The sequence below is a fragment of the Theropithecus gelada genome, chromosome 20, assembly GCF_003255815.1.
Source record: "Theropithecus gelada isolate Dixy chromosome 20, Tgel_1.0, whole genome shotgun sequence".
Classification (NCBI taxonomy): Eukaryota; Metazoa; Chordata; class Mammalia; order Primates; family Cercopithecidae; genus Theropithecus; species Theropithecus gelada.
The window spans coordinates 26,751,615-26,771,770 of NC_037688.1; the positions used below are offsets into that span (position 1 = coordinate 26,751,615).

A 20,156-nucleotide genomic window follows, 5' to 3' on the forward strand; every position below is an offset into this window, starting at 1 on the left:
CTTATCAGAAAAAAGTCAAAGTTCTTTTGAATGACATCCAAGGCCCTCTGTGATCTAGCCTTACTTTACAGCCTTCTCTTTCTGTTTTTCCTCAGGACCCAGAATATCTGCATATGACTTGTATATACTTTAATTCCTCCTTGCTTTTGTAAAAGTAATAGTAATTCTCCAACATCCATCTTTTTTTTTTTTTTTTAGAAATGAGATCTTACCATGTTGTCTATGTTACTGGAGTTCAGTGGCTATTCAGTTGTGACCATTATGCACTACAACCTCAAACTCGTGGGCTCAAGCAGTCTTCCTGCCTCAGCCTCCTGGTACACTACCGGTGTGCACCACTGTGCCCGGCTAACATCCATCTTCATGAATCTTTCCCTATTTGAGCAAATGACCATGCAGGACATAACAGCCTAGTTTCTGAGAATCAATACTTTTTTCAGAATGGAGAAATAGTAAAATAAGTTAAATAAATTTGGGGGATCTTTTTAATGATTAACTGTTTGGACATAACGTGTTACTTTAGAAGATTGTTATGGGGTTTAAAATTATGTGTATCTCTGGTAACTCTGCCAAGATAAATTTTACCCTCATTGCAGTGATGAAGATGAAGATGAAGCTCTATACCAGAAGGTATCCTCAGAGCAGGGCCGGGTAGATCATCTCGGGGACTTGCTGTCCCACTGCCAGGAATGCGGTTTGGCAGGAGACTTCTTCATCTTCTGTTTGAAAGTAAGAACTACCTGTAATTCCTGGTCAGTGTTATTCCAGGGGAGTGCCAGGAAACCCTTTGAATTTTCAAAGCATTTATAATTTTAGATCCTAAAATGTAGGCCCTAATTTAAGGAAAACGATCAAAGGACATAAAGGAATTTATTTTTTTAGTAGCCTTTGGATTGGTAAAAAGAAGAAACTTTTCTTCACTAGTACTCCTGTTATCTACTACTTCCTCAAATAATCGGCACTGGCAGTTTAGAGATGAACAAAGCAGAACCCTCGATCTATGAAAGGGTTAATCTTTGCTCTGTGTTGACAGTAAGAACTCTTTTGAAGTTAATAGCAGGTTTTACAGCTATAGAGTAATCCCTTATCCTTTCTGACTGTTGTTTTGTCAGGTATTTGCAAAGGAGATTTAGCAATTCTGCCTCCTTCATTTCATTTTGCAGGCACCTGAAGCCTTTTCCGGGTTTGTTTCTTAGTACCAGTGGTTGTGTTTGCTTGCTTTTCTTCTATTCTCTCACAGTAACTTGTACCCCATACTGTTACTCCTTGTTGCACTGTATGACATCATAAGCCAGTGACCTCCAGCTCTGCCTTCTCAACTCTTTCCCCTAAATAAAGTGTCTACTCTAAAAGAGCTCTAAGAGAATTTAAGGTTTCTGTAGGTATGGGAGAATTCAAGGAGGGAATCAGGGCTAACATTTCTAGAACTTGAAGTAGGAGACACTTTTTGATGCTTTCTTACCTCCCATGTTCACACCCATCCCCATGCCCAGCGATACTCTTTCTAAATAACATTCCAAGGGGATGTGCTCTTAATTGTATACTTAAAAAAAGGTGGCTCACTCCCAGCACTTTGGGAGGCCGAGCCAGGTGGATCACCTGAGCTCAGGCATTTGAGACCAGCTTGGGCAACATGGCGAAACCCCGTCTCTACCAAAAATACAAAAAATTAGCCTGGCATGGGGGCTTGTGCCTGTAGTCCCAGCTACTCGGGAGGCTAAGATGAGAGGATCACTTGAGCCCAGGAGGCAGAGGTTTCAGTAAGCCAAGAAGGGTAGGTGAATAGCCTACAAAACCCTCAGTAATACATAATTTCTTAGATAATTTCTTAGAAGTTAGTTCTAAGTATCTTAGAGGAAAACAGCTGTAGTGCTGGAGGCATCTAATGGTCTCCAAAAGGGGTTTGAGAATGTGAGGTGATCTGAGGCTCAGTTCAAGGAAGGCCACTAGTAGAAATCATAGAAATACCCACAAAGCCGAAAGCTTGTCAAACTATTTCTTTGTGTGTGTGTGTGTGTATGTTTTTTATTGTGAGACTTTAAATTTTTATATACATGGTATCATACTGTATATATTATTCTGAAACTTACATTTTTCACTCAGTAGTGTTTTTTGAGATCTATGTATGTTGATACCCATATAAATCTAATTCATTTATTTTAACTGCTGTGATATTATAAATACATCATAATTTTTTCTTTTTTTTTTTTTTTTTTTTTTTTTGAGACGGAGTCTTGCTCTGTCACCCAGGCTGGAGTGCAGTGGCCGGATCTCGGCTCACTGCAAGCTCCGCCTCCCGGGTTCATGCCATTCTCCTGCCTCAGCCTCCCGAGTAGCTGGGACTACAGGCACCCGCCACCTCGCCCGGCTAGTTTTTTTTTTTTGTAATTTTTAGTAGAGATGGGGTTTCACCGTGTTAGCCAGGATGGTCTCGATCTCCTGACCTCGTGATCCGCCCGTCTCGGCCTCCCAAAGTGCTGGGATTACAGGCTTGAGCCACCGCGCCCGGCCTAATTTTTTCTTATTGCTGGACATTTAGCTTGTCTCCAAGTTTTGGCTATTATAAATAATGTTGCAACAAACACAGACTATTTCTTTAAACATGCAGTTCAAACAGAGTTTTCTACTTATGTTTGAGAAGGCCTTAGTTCTACTGGCTTTATCTTCACTTTTTCTTTCCTGCCATGCTTGTAGGAGTTGACTCTTGTGGCCACGGAAAATGAAACAGGGTTAAAAACTGAGCCCTTCTCCAGCAAGAGCCTCTTGGAATTAGAGCAATATCAGACTCTTCTTGTGGAAGGCCAAGAGCAGAAGCTGCTTGTCCTGCAGCTGATGGCTGTTCTGTGCGAGAGAATGTCTGAGCAGATATTCACAAACATCACTCAGGTCAGTAGTTGCCACATTCTGGACCCTAGCCTTTTTTTCTTTCCAAAAAATATATTTAAAAATGTTGCTGAGAGTGTGATTTGATGACACCTGGATCGTGAGGTGTTTCCTGGAATGCTGGTTAAATATGGAAACTACACAGCTCACACCAGGCCACTGAATCCAAAACGTTCCAGTGTCCTGAGACTCCACACGTTTAACAAGCTCCCGAGGTGATTCTCATGCACATAAAATTTTGTCTTAAATGTTTATATGTTATGTTATAGTAGTTTTCAACTTTGGGTGCAAAAAAAGTTATCTGGGATCTTTTTCAGTATATTGATAGCCAGCCCACGTTTAGAGATTCTGATTCAGCATGTCTGCATTAGTGCCTGGGCATCTTTGTCCTACTCAAGCTCCATGGATGATTCTAATGTGTATCAAAACTTGAAAATGATTATACACTCAATTTGAAGAAAAGAAATCACTAATAATAGTGAGATCACCTTGAATTTTATTATAGGTCCTCTAACTCACAGTTATCTCCACAACATTCTGTAAAGTTTTAAGATGTTTTAAAAAAATGCTTTTAGAGGAGTATCGTTATGCGAGTCAGTGCCTGAATTTTATTGGCTCAGACATTATTTTTCCCACCTTTAAAAAAGACAGGAAATAAAAGTAACAAAGCAAAGGCAGTACAGTCGCCAGATTTTACCACTTAACCAGAATTAGTTGTTGCTTCGTTGGTCAATAGGCAGTTGTAAGATGGCATGATTGTCACGCTTAAATCTGATTCTCCAGCTCTTTGTATGGTCGTCATTGTCATCTGCCTGCGGGTGTTGCTAAGCAGCATTTCACTATAGCTCCTGCTGAGAAAATTTGCAGCTGCCTGTCAGCTCTGACTTACCGTGCCTGTTTAATGAGAATTATGCTCATGATTTCTTTCCTGGCCTCTTATTCTTTCAGTTCACTGACCCCGTGTTACTCAGTAGGGTGATTTGTTTCTCCTGTGTTTATATCCATTCGCTGAAGACTTTTTCATCCAGACCTTATGTTTTTGTCTCAGGATGCTAGTTGGAAGGGGAAATGGTCTAAAAACTGATATGACTTGAGCTTTTGCACTTAGTTCCCTTTACTCCTAATTAAGGAATAATGGTGTCAGGCTGGTACAGAAATGATTTGTCCCATTAAATTATCCTTCAGCTAAGGTTAAAATGTATCAGGGCCAAAAGAACCACAAGGAAATATTAAATTGTATTTGGTAATCTCACTGCTAGTGATAATATTGGTATATTATTTTATTTTATTATTATTTTTTTGAGACGGAGTCTCTCTTTGTCACCCAGGCTGGAGTGCAGTGGCGCAATCTCGGCTCACTGCAAACCCCACCTCCTGGGTTCAAGCAATTCTCCTGCCTCAGCCTCCTGAGGAGCTGGGATTACAGGTGTGTACCACTGTGCCCAGCTGATTTTTGTATTTTTAGTAGAGATTTGGTTTCACTGTGTTGGCCAGGCTGATCTTGAACTCCTGACCTCAGGTGATCCACCTGCCTTGGCCTCCCATAGTGCTGGGATTACAGGCGTGAGCCACCGCACCCAGCCATTATTGGTATATTATTTGGAAATACACACATAAAGAAAATAAGTTAATTTTGTGAATATTATTAGGAATCAAGATTTTTAGCATAAAAAAAGAGATATAAAGTAAAGAACCAGAGTAAAGACCCTATAATTTATTTTATTTTATTTTAAGAGACAGAGCCTCACTATGTTGCCCAGGCTGGACTTGAATTCCTGGGCTCAAGTGATTCTCCCACCTCAGCCTCCCAAGTAGCTGAGACCACAGGTGCACACCACCATGCCCAGCTTAAAACCCTGTAATATTGAATTTCAGTTGGAAATATTAGTATGAACTCATGATTTATTTTTCTCTTTTTTAAAAATAGCTATTTCCAGCTCAGTCCATTGTCAATCCCAAGAAGCAATGACAACCCAGTGTCAATAAGCATTGGTAGAGACAATATACAGTTTCTTTTTTTTTTTTTTTTTGAGACCGAGTCTGACTCTGTTGCCCAGGCTGGAGTGCAGTGGTGCAATCTCGGCTCACTACAACCTCCACCTCCCAGGTTCAAGTGATTCTCCTGCCTCAGCCTCCCCAGTAGGTGGGATTACAGGCACCTACGACCATGCTTGGCTAATTTTTGTATCTTTAGTAGAGACAGGGTTTCACCATGTTGGCGAGGCTGGTCTTGAACTCCTGACCTCAAGCAATCCACCTGTCTCGGCCTCCCAAAGTGCTGGGATTACAGGCATGAGCCACTGTGCCCAGCCCAATTTATAGTTTCTAAATATCATTTTCTACTAAATTCTAAGCTCTATATGGAATAAGGTTGATTCAAAGTCTGAGGCAGGCGGGAATCATACATTATAAACCTCAAGGCATCTTGTTGTGCTTGAATACAAGAAAGTGACCTGAGATGAATGGGATCATATCTGTAGCACACTGGAGCCAACTTGAAGGGACTCCCATTGCCATAGATAGGACAATTAGATCATTAAAAGGAATAATGCCTGCAATAGTTGAAGTACATCAAAGATATAAAAATCTGAGTCAAAGAAAAAAGCCCTCATATGACATCTTTGGGATTGCCAGGGCATCAACTCATTATTTTGTACATTGATAAGTAAAGGGAAAGAATAAAGCATTTGTCTTGTGTTTCCTGTAGGAATTGTATGTCAGGGTAACCAAATGGTCTATGAAGGAAAATCTTCGTAGAGAATCACAGCTAAAAATTCAAAAAGAAAACTAGAAAATTACATCTTGTCTGGGTGCTATGGCTCACGCCTGTAATCTCAGCATTTTGAGAGTCTGAAGCAGGAGGATTGCCTGAGCTCAGGAGTTTGAGACCAGCCTGGGCAATATGGCAAAACCTCACCTCTACTAAAAATACAAAAACTAGACTGGGCACAGTGGCTCACGCCTGAAATCCCAGATCTTTGGGAGACTGAGGTGGGCAGATCACTTGAGACCAGGAGTTTGAGACCAGCCTGGCCACCGTGGTGAAACCCCATCTCTACTGAAAATACAAAAATTAGCTGGGCATGGTGACCCGTGCCTATAATCCCAACTACTGGGAGGCTGAAGCAGGAGAATCGCTTGAACCTGGGAGGCGGAGGTTGCAGTGAGCTGAGATCGCACCACTGCAGAGATCGCACCACTGCACTGCGCTCCTGGCTGGGTGACAAGAGCAAAACTCCGTCTCAAAAAACATTTAAACAACAGGAAAGTACATAATGTAAAAAGTAGGGACTTCTGGTGAAAGACAGTGTACTGAACGCATGTTTATCTGCTATCTCTGGAAGCCATAGGGACCAACGGAACAGGAGAGAAGAGACAGTAGGTAAAAGGTAATAGCCGACCAGGTGTGGTGGCTCACGCCCATAATCCCAGCACTTTGGGAGACTGAGGTGAGCAGATCATTTGGGCCCAGGTGTTTGAGACCAGCCTGATCAACATAGCAAGACCCCATCTCTCAAAAAAAAAAAAAAAAAAAAATTAGTGGGGTGTGGTGGCAAGCACCTGTAATCCCAGCTATTTGGAAGGCTGAGGCATGAAAAACACTTGAACCCAGGAGGTAGAGGTCACAGTGAGCCGAGATTGCACCACTGCACTCCAGCTTGAGCAACAGAGTGAGACTCAGAAAAAAAAAAAGTTAATAACAAATGTTGCAAAGTTCAGTGGCGAGATATAGCTCACTGCAACCTTCTACCCAATGGGTTCAAGCAACCCTTCCACCTTAGCCTCCCAAGTAGCTGGGACTACAGGCTTGCAATACCACGCCCAACTAATTGTTGTTGTTTGTTTGTTTGTTTTGTAGAGATGGGGTCTCACTCTATTGCCCAGGCTGGTCTGGGCTAGCAGCTTGAGAAACTGGAAATCTAGATGTCTGCATGTGGAGAAGCCAAGAAGCACACTACCATACCTCAATAAAGTTGTTATTTTTTTATTTTTATTTATTTATTTATTTTGAGACAGAGTCTCACTCTGTTGCCCAGGCTGCAGTGCAGCAGCGCAATCTCAGCTCACTGCAACCTCTGCCTCCTAGGTTCAAACGATTCTCGTGCCTCAGTCTCCCGAGTAGCTAGGATTACAGGCACCCGCCACCACGCCTGGCTAATTTTTGTATTTTTAGTAGAGATGGGGTTTCACCATGTTGGCCAGGCTGGTCTCAAACTCCTGACCTCAGGTGCCTCAGCCTCCCAAAGTGCTGGGATTAGAGGCGTAAGCCACCACGCCCAGCCTAAATTTTTTTTTTTTTTTAAAGAAAAATAAGAAAAAAAGGAGCAAGCTCCTTTTTACTGCAGAACCCTGGACGGACAGGAAGCATCAGATAACCTCTAAAAATGGAGTTGAATTTAGAGCTTGAAAGAGTTTGAAAGGCTGTATAGGATTCAGTAGATCCCGTCATTTGTTCCTTCCCTTTGTACAACCATCTCCCCTTCCCAGCAAAAGACTGGAGGTTTACTCTTGAGAGATGATGAGCCCAAGAGACTCTGAACTGGGTGGGAGAGGCAAACTGAAAAATAGGAGGTATAAGTTGAAGTCTGCGTCCTCAACAATGAGGCCTCCACCCCTTCCACTCAGGTGTCAGAGTCTTGGCAACAGGTTTAGACACCCCCATAGGACTACTGTGAGGATTAAATGAGTTAATACCTGTAACATGTTCAGAATTGTGCTTGGTAAATAGGAAATGTTTAATGTCATTATTATTATTATTTTTGAGATGGAGTTTCGCTCTTGTTGCCCAGGCTGGAGTGCAATGTCACAATCTCAGCTTACCACAACTTCTGCCTCCTGGCTCAAGTGATTTTCCTGCCTCAGCCTCTGGAGTAGCTGGGATTACAGGTGCCTGCAACCACACCCGGCTAATTTTTGTATTTTTAGTAGAGATGGGGTTTCTCCATGTTGATCAGGCTGGTCTCAAACTGCCAGCTTCAGGTGATCCACCTGCCTTGGCCTCCCAAAGTGCTGGGATTACAGGCGCCTGGACTTAATGTTATTAATAAACTAAAGAGTTTATTATTAAACCAAACTAAAAGTGGTTGCTTCTGTAGAGCGTGAATCAGATGGGAATAAATTATGTAGGGCACTGCTATTTTTCACTATAAGCTTTCAGGAATATTTGGCTTTTAAAATTATGTACGTTTATAAGAAGTTTCAAGTAAAAAGTAAAGGTCTGTCCCCACTCTCCACAGCATATATAAATTTTAGAACAGGCTTCGGTCCCACACCTATTCTTGTGGCTGGCAGCCCCACCAAAATCACAGGAAATGTGTAGTAGGTGGAGGAGCTGCTGTCCAAATGGGTAGGGGGTTTTGGTGTTAACACGAAGAATGTTTGGCGGAAAGGGTACTTCATAGATGACAATGATAGCTGGCTATCTCTTTATAGTTAATGGTTCCCTGGTTTTTTTTTTTTTGTTTTTTGTTTTTTGTTTTTGCATACATACAAACATAGAAAGTGTATATTTTAGTAATAGGATCATACGACTTGTTTTGATAGCTACACACACACACACACACACACACACACACACCGTGGAGGCCAGGCGCTGTGGCTTATGCTTGTTATCCCAGCACTTTGGGAGGCTACCCGCAAGACTGAGGCAGGAGAATTGCTTGAACCCGGGAGGTGGAGGTTGCAGTGAGCCGAGATCACGCCAGTGCACTGCAGCCTAGGTGGCAGAGCTAAACTCCATCTCAAAAAAAAAAAAAAAACTGGAGAGGAATTTAGAAACAGTTGGAAGGCTAAATAATCCTAGTTGAGTAATTTAGAAATGCTTTATTTATTTTTTGTTATTGTTGTTAGAGACAGGGTCTCACTCTTTGTCACCCAGGTGGGAGTGCAGTGGTGCAATCACGGCTCACTGCAACCTTGAACTCCTTGGTTCATGCAATCCTCCTACCTCAGCTTCCTGGGTAGCCAGGACTACAGGTGTGTGCCACTGTGCCTGGCTAATTTTTAAATTTTCTGTAGAGATAGGGTCTCACTTTATTGCCAGGCTGGTCTTGAACTCCTGGCCTAAAGTGATCTCCTGCCTTGGCCTCCCAAAGTATTAGGTCTCACTTTATTGCCAGGCTGGTCTTGAACTCCTGGCCTAAAGTGATCTCCTGCCTTGGCCTCCCAAAGTATTAGGTTACAGGCATTAGCCACTGTGCCCAGCTAAGGAGTGCTTTAGAAAACTCCCTGGAGGCAAAATAGTTGGCCCAAGATAGTAGAAACAGTTTCTACCTAGTGTTTCTAGAAAGGGCCAGTGTCCTTATCTTCTAGTATGAATAAAATCGTAGGGATGAAGGAGGTGGTGAAAACTGCCATAAACAGCATTGTTCATTTCAGTAAGTGGAACTTTTAATAACCTTTCTAGTTTCCTGCATTGCTTCAGAAGACAAGTGTTAACAAGCCATTCTCCTGACGTTAAGCTTGCAATAAAGATTCTAGCACAGCATGTGATTTGTCCAGAGAATTAAACATGCAAGCTTGCATGTTATTTGGAGGCTTATTATGACCTTCTCAGCCTTTCCATTTCTAAAATGATTTCTGTCTTTTGAGTCATTAATCCTAAGTATGCATGTGTGTGTGCACGCATGTGCCTTTGCGTGCTGTCATTTATTCAAAGGTATTTTTACTTAAGGTGATTAATCCAAATGCATTGAAAATGATGCTGACCAAATTAATTCTATTTAAAGCTTAGTTGTTAGCCAAATGCTATATAAAGTCTTGTCTAGGAACAATCTTAATCCTTTCAACTATTTAATACTTAAAAAAAGACTGTAGATCAGGGGTCTCCAACCCCCAGGCCACGGACTAGTACTGTTCTGTGGCCTGTTAGGAACCTGGCCTCATAACCGGAGGTGAGCAGCGCACAAGTGAGCTTTACCACCTGAGCACGGCCTCCTGTCAGATGAGCAGCAGCATTAGATTCTCATAGGAGCGCGAACCCTGTTGTGAAATGTGCATGCAAGAGATCTAGGTTGCACAGTCCTTATGAGAATCTAACTAACACCTGATGATCTGAGGTGGAATAGTTTCATCCTGAAACCATTCCCCACCCCCCCCCCCCTCCCGCTTCTGCCAACCTTGGTGTGCGGGAAAATTGTCTTCCATGAAACCGGTCCCTGGTGCCAAAAAGTTTGGGGATCACTGCTGTCAATCATTTGCACAAATGGTTCTAAGACACTGACTTCTAGATAAAACTGAACACTACCCCTCCATTCTTTACTTACTAGAATTAGACTGTCAAAATGTCAGGAGTGAGTCAGGGCAGGAATCCCTGAGAAGGAAACCTCCTTTTGAGAAGCAGATCCAGGACCCCCTGACATAGTCAGAAAGTAACAGGTCATTTTTTATAAGGAGAGTTTATTTTTTAGAGCAGTTTTAGATTCACAACAAAATTGAACAGAAGAGACAGAGATTTCCCTTACACTCCCTGCACTCACACAACATAGCCTCCCCCATTGTCAACATGTCCCACCAGAGTGATGCATTTTTTACGGCTGATCAGTCTACATTGACACATCACCACCCAAAGTCCATAGTTTACATTAGGGCTCGCTCTTGGCATTGTACAAACTATGGATTTGGACAAATTTGTAATGCCATGTATCCACCATGATGGTATCATACAGAATAGTTTCACCACCGTAAAAATCCTCTGTGCTCCACCTGTTCTGTTCTCCCTCTCTCCTAACCCCTGGCAACCCTTGATCTTTTTACTGTCCCCATAGTTTTGCCTTTTCCAAAATGTAATATAGTTGAAATCATACAGCCTGTAGCCTTTTCAGCTTGGCTTCTTTCCCTTAGTAATACGCATTCGAGGTTCCTGCGTGTCTTTTCATAGCTTGATTGCCCATTTTTTGGTGCTATTTTTCCATTGTTTGGATGTACCACAGTTTATTGATGCATTCACCTACTGAAGGACATCTTGGTTACTTCAGGTTTTAACAATTATAACTAGAGCTGCTATAAACAACCATGTGCAGGTTTTGTATGGACATAGGTTTTCAACTCATTTGAGTAAATATCAAGGCAAGCAATGGCTAGATTGTATGGTGAGAGTATGTTTAGTTTTGTAAGAAAGTGCCAAACGGTCTGCCAAAATGGCTGTACCATTTTACATTCCCAGCAGCAGTGAATGAATGAGAGCTCCCGTTGATCTCCATCCTCACCAACATTCCTGGTGAAATCAGTTCTCTGGATTTTGGCCATTCTATTAGGTGTGTAAAAGTATATCAACAATGCTTTCATTTCCAATTCTCCAATGCCATAGGATTGGAGCATCTTTTCATATGCTTTTTTGCCATCTATATATTTTCTTTGGTGAGATATCGGTTTAGGACTTTCGCTCTTTTTTAATTGGGCTCTTTTCTTTTCAAGATATGATCTCTTTCTGTTACACAGGCTAGAGTGCAGTGACACCATCATGGCTTACTGCAGCCTTGACCTCCTGGGCTCAAGCAATCCTCCCACCTCAGTCTCCTGAGTAGCTGGGACTATAGGCACTTGCCACTATGCATGACTAATTTTTTTTTTTTTTTTTTTTTGAGACAAGGTCTCACTCTGTTGCCCAGGCTGGAGTGTAGTGGTGCTGTCTCAACTCACTGCAACCTCCGCCTCCTGGTTCAAGCGATTCTTCCACCTCAGCCTCCCGAGTAGCTGAGACTACAGGTGCGCCACCATGCCCGGATAATTTTTTGTAATTTTTTGGTAGAGACAGGATTCACCTTTTGGTCAGGCTGGTCTGGACTCCTAACCTCAAGTGATATACCCACCTTGGCCTCCCAAAGTGCTGGGATTACAGGCGTGAGCCACCGTGCCCAACCCGGGTTTTCTTATTATTGAGCTTTAAGAGTTCTCTGTAAATTTTGGAAAACAGTCCCTTGTCAGACTGTTTTGGATGAATATTTTCTCCCAGTCCGTGGCTTCTCTTTGTATTCTCTTGACAGTGTCTTTTGCAGAGCAGAAATTTTTAACTTCAGTGAAGTCCAGCTTATCATTACTTTCTTTCACGGATTGTGCCTTTGGTGTTGCATCTGAAAAGTCCTCACCATACCCGCGACCATCTAGATTTTCCATGGTAGCTGCTAGGAGTTTATAGTTTTGTATTTTGCGTTGCAGTCCATGATCCATTTTGAGTTCATTTACAAGTCATTTTGCTTTTTAATTTTCAGGCAAAATTCATGCAAAGTAAAGGAAGTTGGAGTAGCATATTAAAACATTTGGAAAAGTATAAATAGGCTTTCTCATTTATTAAGTGTATGGCCTTAAACAAACAACCTTTTAAAGTCTCAGATTCTTCATTTCATAATGAGGATGATAGTACTGACCTCCTAGAGTTGAGATGAGAACTAAGTGAGATTGTACACGTGAAACACTTGGGAGCTTCCCGCTTGCTGAACATGTGGAGATGCTGGGAATGGGGCTAACCCAGAGAGGGCATGGAAGCTCCACCCCCACCCGCTTTTCCTATCCATCTGTCTGTTCATCAGCGTCCTTTGTAATAACCTTTATAATAAACCAGTAAATGCTATTAAAAAAAAAAAAGCAAAACACTGAACTTCATACCTGCATGGTAAGTAGCAATTGTTCTGGATGATTCTTGCTATCATGATGTAGATAAAGAAGATGAGGATGTAGGCATAAGATGTAAGAAGAATTTTGATTTTTTAAATTATTATTCCTCATTGATTCTCAATTCCCTTTTTTTGGTAGGTGGTGGACTTTGTAGCAGCAACATTGCAGAGAGCCTGTGCAAGCTTGGCCCATCAGGCAGAGAGCACCGTGGAATCACAGACGCTGAGCATGTCTATGGGGCTGGTGGCTGTCATGCTGGGAGGAGCTGTTCAGGTGAGTTGTAGACATGAGCCAAGCTTGAATGGAGGGAAGGGAGAAGCAAAATACCAGTTGTTTTCCTTCCATACCCTTGTGAGAAATAAGAATGGATATTGTACATAGGAGAACCAGAATAAAGAAGTTAGTTTGTTAATGAGAATTCTCTCCAAAGTGGAGAATAAGAAAGTTGCACCGTTTCCACTCTGTCACCTGAATAGACTTCACTATCAGAAGGGAAGGGTCCTCTCTACCTGTTACAATCTGAATCTGGGAACATCTAGCCTGGTATTTTGCATCTGAGGTGAATACTAGATTTTCTGGCCTTCACTCTCCAAAGCCCAGCCCTTGTTTCTGCTACTGTTGTTGGGGAAAGTCCTTAATAACCTGCTGGTTGCATAAGATCCATCTATTTTGAATGCTTCATTTTAGCACAGGATTCATTCTTCATCCCACATCAGGCAGCATGTTAAAGCTTTGCTTCTCGCCACTTTTAAGTGTATATGTCCTTTACATACCTAATTTATAATTTTTAAAGTTTTTTTTTTAAACATTACATATTGGCTGGGTGCAGTGACTCACTGAGCCTGTAATCCCAGCACTTTGGGAAGCCGAGGTGGGTGGATCACCTGAGGTCAGGAGTTTGAGACCAGCCGGGCCAACATGGTGAAACCCCGTCTCTACTAAAAATACAAAAAAAAGTAGCTGGATGTGGTGGTGGGCGCCTATAATCCCAGCTACTTGGGAGGCTGAGGCAGGAAAATTGCTTGAACCCGGTAGCTGGAGGTTGCAGTGAGCTGAGATCGTGCCATTGCACTCCAGCCTGGGTGACGAGCGAAACTCCATCTCAAAAAAAATTAGAACAAAACAAACAAGAAAAAACTACATATTGCATACTCATGTGCCACACATACTAAGCTAGGGTACTGGGAATACAGCAGGGGACAGGGCAGACCCTCATGAAACTTGCAGTCCAGTAAGGAAGTCAGACACTAAACGGCCGTTCAGAAATGTACTTAGAATTGAATGAAGGGCCTCAAAAGAGAAGTGGTGGGTACCAAGAGCACATAACATCTAACCTAGGCTGGGAATATTTCTACTGAGGAAGTGTAAGCGTAAGCTAAGATTTGAAGGAAACTCTTCCAAGTAAGGAAAACATCACGTACAAAGGCTTAGAAGCAGCAAAGAGCTTGGTATACTTGAGACACTGATAGAAGGCTGGTGTTGGTGAATTGTAGAGACCAAGGGGAAGAGCATGCCAGCAAAGACAAAAGATAGGCAAGGGCTAGACCATGCATGTGTGTGTGACTGGCTGATTACATACCAAATTAGGTGAGGAGTCTGCAGGAAAGCAGAATAGGCTTAGTGTGAGTCTTACGAAATCCACCCTGAAGCCAATCTGCTCAAAACCCTTAGCAATGAGTAGGATACCCTCTGGGAATGGATTTTTGAGCTTGAGGATTCAAATCTGATTCTGATTCTTGATGTATTAGAATATGCCTTTCACTAGCCTGTCAAAAAGGAAAAGGAATTTTATCTGGGCCTGTTATTAGTGTGAAGCCCATTTCTTGGTAGATTTACTTAGCACTTCTAATATATATTTTCCACATTGTTTGGAAAAAAAAAAAGCTTTTGGTTCAGTTTCTAGCACCATAGTATACCCTTGCTGTTAGAACTATCAAGGAAAATTTCACTGATGGAATCATTTTTCTTTTTTTTTGAGACAGAGTCTTACTCTGTTGCCCAGGCTGGAGTGCAGTGGCACAATCTCGGCTCACTGCAGCCTCCGCCTCTGGGTTCAAGCAATTCTCCTGCCTCAGCCTCCCAAGTAGCTGGGATTACAGGCATGCACCACCACACCTGGCTAATTTTTGTATTTATAGTAGAGACAGGGTTTTGCCATGGTGGCCAGGCTGGTCTCAAACCCCTGACCTCAGGTGATCCACCCGCCTCGGCCTCCCAAAGTGTTAGGATTACAGGTGTGAGCCACTGTGCCTGGCTGGAATCATTTTTCTTTTTTTTTTTTTTTTTTTGAGACGGAGTCTCGCTCTGTCGCCCAGGCTGGAGTGCAGTGGCGCGATCTCGGCTCACTGCAAGCTCCGCCTCCCGGGCTTACGCCATTCTCCTGCCTCAGCCTCCCGAGTAGCTGGGACCACAGGCGCCCGCCACCTCGCCCGGCTAGTTTTTTTTTTGTATTTTTTAGTAGAGACGGGGTTTCACCGTGTTCACCAGGATGGTCTCGATCTCCTGACCTCGTGATCCACCCGTCTCGGCCTCCCAAAGTGCTGGGATTACAGGCTTGAGCCACCGCGCCCGGCCTGGAATCATTTTTCTTAAGTTGTATTCTTATTGGATTTAGTTGGCCAAATTGATTTTTGTTTTTCTGGTTGAATATTAATTTGAATAGTCTTTTTTTTGGCTTGTCTTTACTTCACACTTATTTCAAACCACATCCCAAATGGAAGATAGATCACAGAAATCTCCATTTCCCTTTCTAGAAGCCCATTGTTGGAGGGCTGGCTGTGCATGTTAGTTGTATTCTAAGACAGACTCACCTGACTGATGTCAAGGTTATACCTTGCAGGCCCCTGCCTTTCTGTGAGCCATCCTGACTCACTGATTACATCCGGCATTCCTCTGACTTTGCAGTTAGTTAAGTGAACATAAGCACGTCACCCCCTTTATCTTTGGCCTAAATCTGCTACTTTTTTTCTGTTTGAATCATGGATTTGTAAATGGCTTCTATAGTAATGCTGAATTTTCTTTCTTTGTATTAAAAAAAAAAAAGTCATGGTTCTGAATTGTGTTTTCAGTTAATTGTTGTCAGGCCAACAATATACTGTTTTTTCCTATCCCTTATTAGGATTCATTGTTTTGGCTAATGAAAAAAGAATCTAACATCATCTGAACCTTTTTTATTTCTTTCTAATTTATATAATCAAAGTCATTATTAGAACATCGTGTCTGGGAAGAGGAGTTAATTTGGAAAAAGCGTGTATTTAAGACTGCTGACAAAAAATAAAAAATAAAAAGGCCAGGCGCGGTGGCTCATGCCTGTAATCCCAGCACTCTGGGAGGCTAAGGTGGGCAGATCATGAGGTCAGGAGTTCAAGACCAGCCTGGCAAACATAGTGAAACCCCATCTCTACTAAAAATACAAAAATTAGCTGGGCATGGTGTGCATGCCTATAATCTCAGCTACTTGGGAAGCTGAGGCAGGAGAATTGCTTGAACGCAGGAGGCGGAGGTTGCAGTGAGCTGAGACCGCCCCACTGCTCTCCAGCCTGGCAACAGAGCGAGACTCCGTCTCAAAACAAACAAACAAACAAAAATTTTTTTAAAAAAAGACTGCTGACAAGATAACTGTAATTCCAGGCTCATTTTCTAAATTTCAGAGTTAGTCACCACTGAAAATATTATACATTGGTTACTCCTCCCTGTCCCCTCAAGAAGCAGTTTCTGCATGATGTTGCATTGTCCGTTGGTCTCTAAAGCACGAAGCTGAGCAGACCATTCTAGACCTTCTTTAGGAAAAACTAAAACCATGTTGTTCCAGGGTGGCAGCAGAGCCTCTGGTTAAAAACTGGGCTCCAAATCTTTAAATCTAGATTCTACTGGGGCGGGGGCCCGTTATTGGGCGAGAAAAGGTGCGTCTCTTCTCTAAGGGGGAAGGAGTCTTTAGCTTGGTGTTACTCTACACTGCTTAGGTCATGTTTTTGATCAAAGGTCATTGCTCAGACTCTTTGGCAAAAAGGTCACTATGAACATGGACTGTGTTTTAGGTGCTGTTCACTTACATATTAGAATCATTGCAAATGCTTAGGGGCTGGGGTAGAAGTAGTGGTAAGCAAGCTAGAGGTCTATTGCAGAATGGAGGAAGGGGAGAGGGAAAACCGCTGAAATCTGTTGCATGCTGGTGAGGCGAATTGGTTGACTCAGTTCCTGTGCTAGAATGCTGTCCTTTCTCTTCACCGAGCCCAATTTGGATGCTCTATAGATCTGCTTGGGAAAATTCCCATTATTTCTAGCTGTTATGTAGAACTCCAAAGAGCAGACAATCCTTCTTAATTACTGTTACTTTCAAGCAGCCTCATTTAGAGATGTCTTACTTTCTGCCGTATTTAATAAACCTGCCACAGTAGGTACTTAATTAACAGTTTTTGAATGGATGGATAAATGGAAGGAAGAAAGAATAAAAAGAAGAAAGGAAAGATAATGTTTAACGAAGGACGCATGAATTTGTTTTGTTTTGTTTATCAAAAGGGTATGGGCTCAAAAAGTTGAAAAACACTGCCCTCACCCATAGTGAGCAACCTCCAGATCTGGACACACCCATGGGAGTGTTGTGAATGTTAGTCATGTGTTATGAGGGGCAAAGGAGAGCCATGCTTCTTGTTTTCACAGGCTTTCACTTGATTATCCTCTAGGTGATCCAGTCTTTTCTCAGAATTTCCCTAGAGTGGAGAGGCATCCTTCAACCGCTTGTATGCAGGTGATCAAACTGGCTAAAAAACCCCTTACTTGCAAACCGCAGTGCCTCCAATTTTACAACTTAAAAAGAAAATGACTTTCCAGTTAACTAAGCTGACTAGTTCCATTTAATTCTTTTTGCTTTTGAGATTAAACCATCTATTTCTGGAATTGTCTTCATTCTGCTCATTTATACACATTGTTAAAGATTTTCAGAGCTTTGGCCAGGTGCAGTGGCTCATGCCTATAATCCCAGTGCTTTGGGAGGCTGAGGTGGGCAGATCACCTGAGGTCAGGAGTTCCAGACCAGCCCAGATACTTGGGAGGCTGAGGCAGGAGAATTGCTTGAACCCGGGAGGTGGAAGTTGTAGTGAGCCGAGATCATGCCATTGCGCTCCAGCCTGGGCAACAAGAGTGAAACTCCTTCTCAAAAAAAAAGCTCCTCACCTGGGCACAGTGGCTTATGCCTATAATCCCAGCACTTTGGGAGGCTGAGGTGGGAGGATCACCTGAGGTCAGAAGTTTGAGACCAGCCTGGCCAAAATGGCAAAATCCCATCTCTACTAAAAATATAAAAAAATTAGCTGGGTGTGGTGGCGGGCACCTGTCATCCCAGCTACTTGGGAGGCTGAGGCAGGAGAATCGCTTGAACCTGGGAGGTGGAGGATGCAGTGAGCCGAGATCATGCCATTGCACTCCAGCCTGGGTGACAGAGCAAAACTCTGTCCCCCCCCCCAAAAAAAAAAAAAAAAAGCTCCTCAGATATCTGCTGCCACCCAATGTATTTCCCTGGACAACCCCAGGGGCTAGATGTTCGATGAGTAAATACCCATCCAGGATGTGGGCACCTGGTTGTCCAGCCTGAGGCCAGGGATCCCAGGGCACACCTTTGATCAGGGAGGGATGAGGCTGGTGCTTCTGCCATGCCAAGGATTGAGAACTCTGTGGATGCAAAGGGGTGGGTGGGAGGCCAGGTGTGGTGGCTCACGCCTGTAATCCCAGCATTTTAGGAGCCTGAGGTGGGCAGATCACATGAGGTTAGGAGTTTAAGGTCAGCCCGGGCAACATGGCAAAACCCTGACTCTACTAAAAATACAAAAATTAGCCAGGCAGGTGGCCACACCTAGAGTCCCAGTTACTCAGGAGGCTGAGGTGGGGGAATCGCTTGAACCTGGGAGGTGGAGGTTGGAGTGAGCCAAGATTGTGCCACTGTACTCCAGCCTGAGTAATAGAGCAAGACTCTGTCTCAAAAAAAAAGAAAAAATTGCAATTCCCTAATGACTTATGACATTGAGTATGTCTTCCTGTGCTTATTTACCATCTGTATGTCTTCTTTTTTTTTTTTTTTTGAGATAGAGTCTCACTCTGTTGCCCAGGCTGGAGTACAGTGGCGCATCTCAGCTCACTGCAAGCTCTGCCTCCCGGGTTCACGCCATTCTCCTGCCTCAGCCTCCTGAGTAGCTGGGACCACAGGTGCCCGCCACCATGCCCGGCTAATTTTTTTTTTTTTTTTGTATTTTAAGTAGAGACAGGGTTTCACCGTGTTAGCCAGGATGGTCTCAATCTCCTGACATCGTGATCCGCCCGCCTCCGCCTCCCAAAGTGCTGGGATTACAGGCGTGAGCCACCGCGCCCAGCCTGCCTGTATGTCTTCTTTGGTAGGGTGGTGTTCTTTGGTAGACCTATCTGTTTAGGTCTTTTGCCCATTTTTAAGTCAGGTTGTTGATTTTCTTATTGTTGAGTTTTGAGGGTTCTTTGTATATTTTGGCGATTAGTTCTTTTTCAGATATGTCTTTTACAAATATTTTCTCTCGTTCTGTAGTTTATCTTCTCATTCTCTTGACAGTTTCTTTTGCAGAGCAGACATTTTTAATTTTAATAAGGTCTAGGTTTTTAGCTGTGTCTTTCATAGATTGTGCCTTTGGTGGTGTATTTAAAAGGTCATTGCTTTTAAGAGGTCATCTCAATTTTCTACTATGTTAACTTGTAGGAGTTTTATAGTTTTGTATTTGACAGTTAAGTTTATGATCCATTTCAAGTTAATTTTTGTGCAAGGTGCAAGGTCTGTGTCTAGATTCATTTTTTTCCCAAGTGCATGCCAGTTGTTCCAGCACCATTTCTTGAAAAAACTGTCTTTCTTTTTTTTTCTACTGACACTTGTTCCAATTTAAAAAAAAAAAAAAGAAAAGAAAAAAAAGACTGTATTTTTTTTTTCCATTTAAAGCCTTTGCTCCTTTGTCAAAGTTCAGTTGACTCTATTTATGTGGGTCTATTTCTAGTCTTGCTGTTCTGTTCCATTGATCTATTTGTCTTGGCTGGTTTTTTTAAGAAGAAATTGTTATATAGAAGAGAAATGAAAAAGAGGCCAAATAGATTATAGATAAATTATTCTCATGTTAGATGCTTTAAAAAAGTCCACAATACAACAGAGGCACTGAATGAAGTTTAGCATAATGATAATACTAGTAAAATTATTTGAAAATGTCTCAGCCGGGCGTGGTGGCTCACACCTGTAATCCCAACACTTTGGGAGGCCGAGGTGGGCGGATCACCTGAGGTCCAGAGTTTAAGACTAGCCTGGCCAACATGGTAAAACCCCATCTCTACTAAAATATAAAATATTAGCCGGGCATGGCGGTGTGTGCCTGTAGTCCCAGCTACTCGGGAGGCTGAGGCAGGAGAATCATTTGAACCCAGGAGGTGGAGGTTGCAGTGAACTGAGATCACACCACTGCACTATAGCCTGGGCGACAGAGCGAGGCTCCATCTCAAAAAAATAAAAAGAGAGAAAGGGAGAGAGAAAGAAAGAGAGAGAGAGAGAGAAAGAGGAAGGAAGGAAAGAAGGAAGGAAGGAAGGAAAGAAGGAAAGAAGGAAGGAAGGAAAAGAAAGGAAGGAAAGAAAAAGAAAGGAAAGAGAAACAAAGGAAAGAAAAAGG

General features: G+C 42.7%; 1 protein-coding gene across 1 annotated transcript in view; it reads left to right on the forward strand.

The window, feature by feature from the left end:
* Window positions 1–20,156, forward strand: part of TANGO6 (transport and golgi organization 6 homolog) — a 264,770-nt gene that overhangs the window by 66,187 nt on the left and 178,427 nt on the right. Inside the window, exons 10-12 of the mRNA XM_025371435.1 lie at window positions 597–729; window positions 2,695–2,886; window positions 12,634–12,768. Of these exons, the coding sequence (XP_025227220.1) occupies window positions 597–729; window positions 2,695–2,886; window positions 12,634–12,768 (460 nt within the window). The remainder of the gene's footprint in view (window positions 1–596; window positions 730–2,694; window positions 2,887–12,633; window positions 12,769–20,156) is intronic.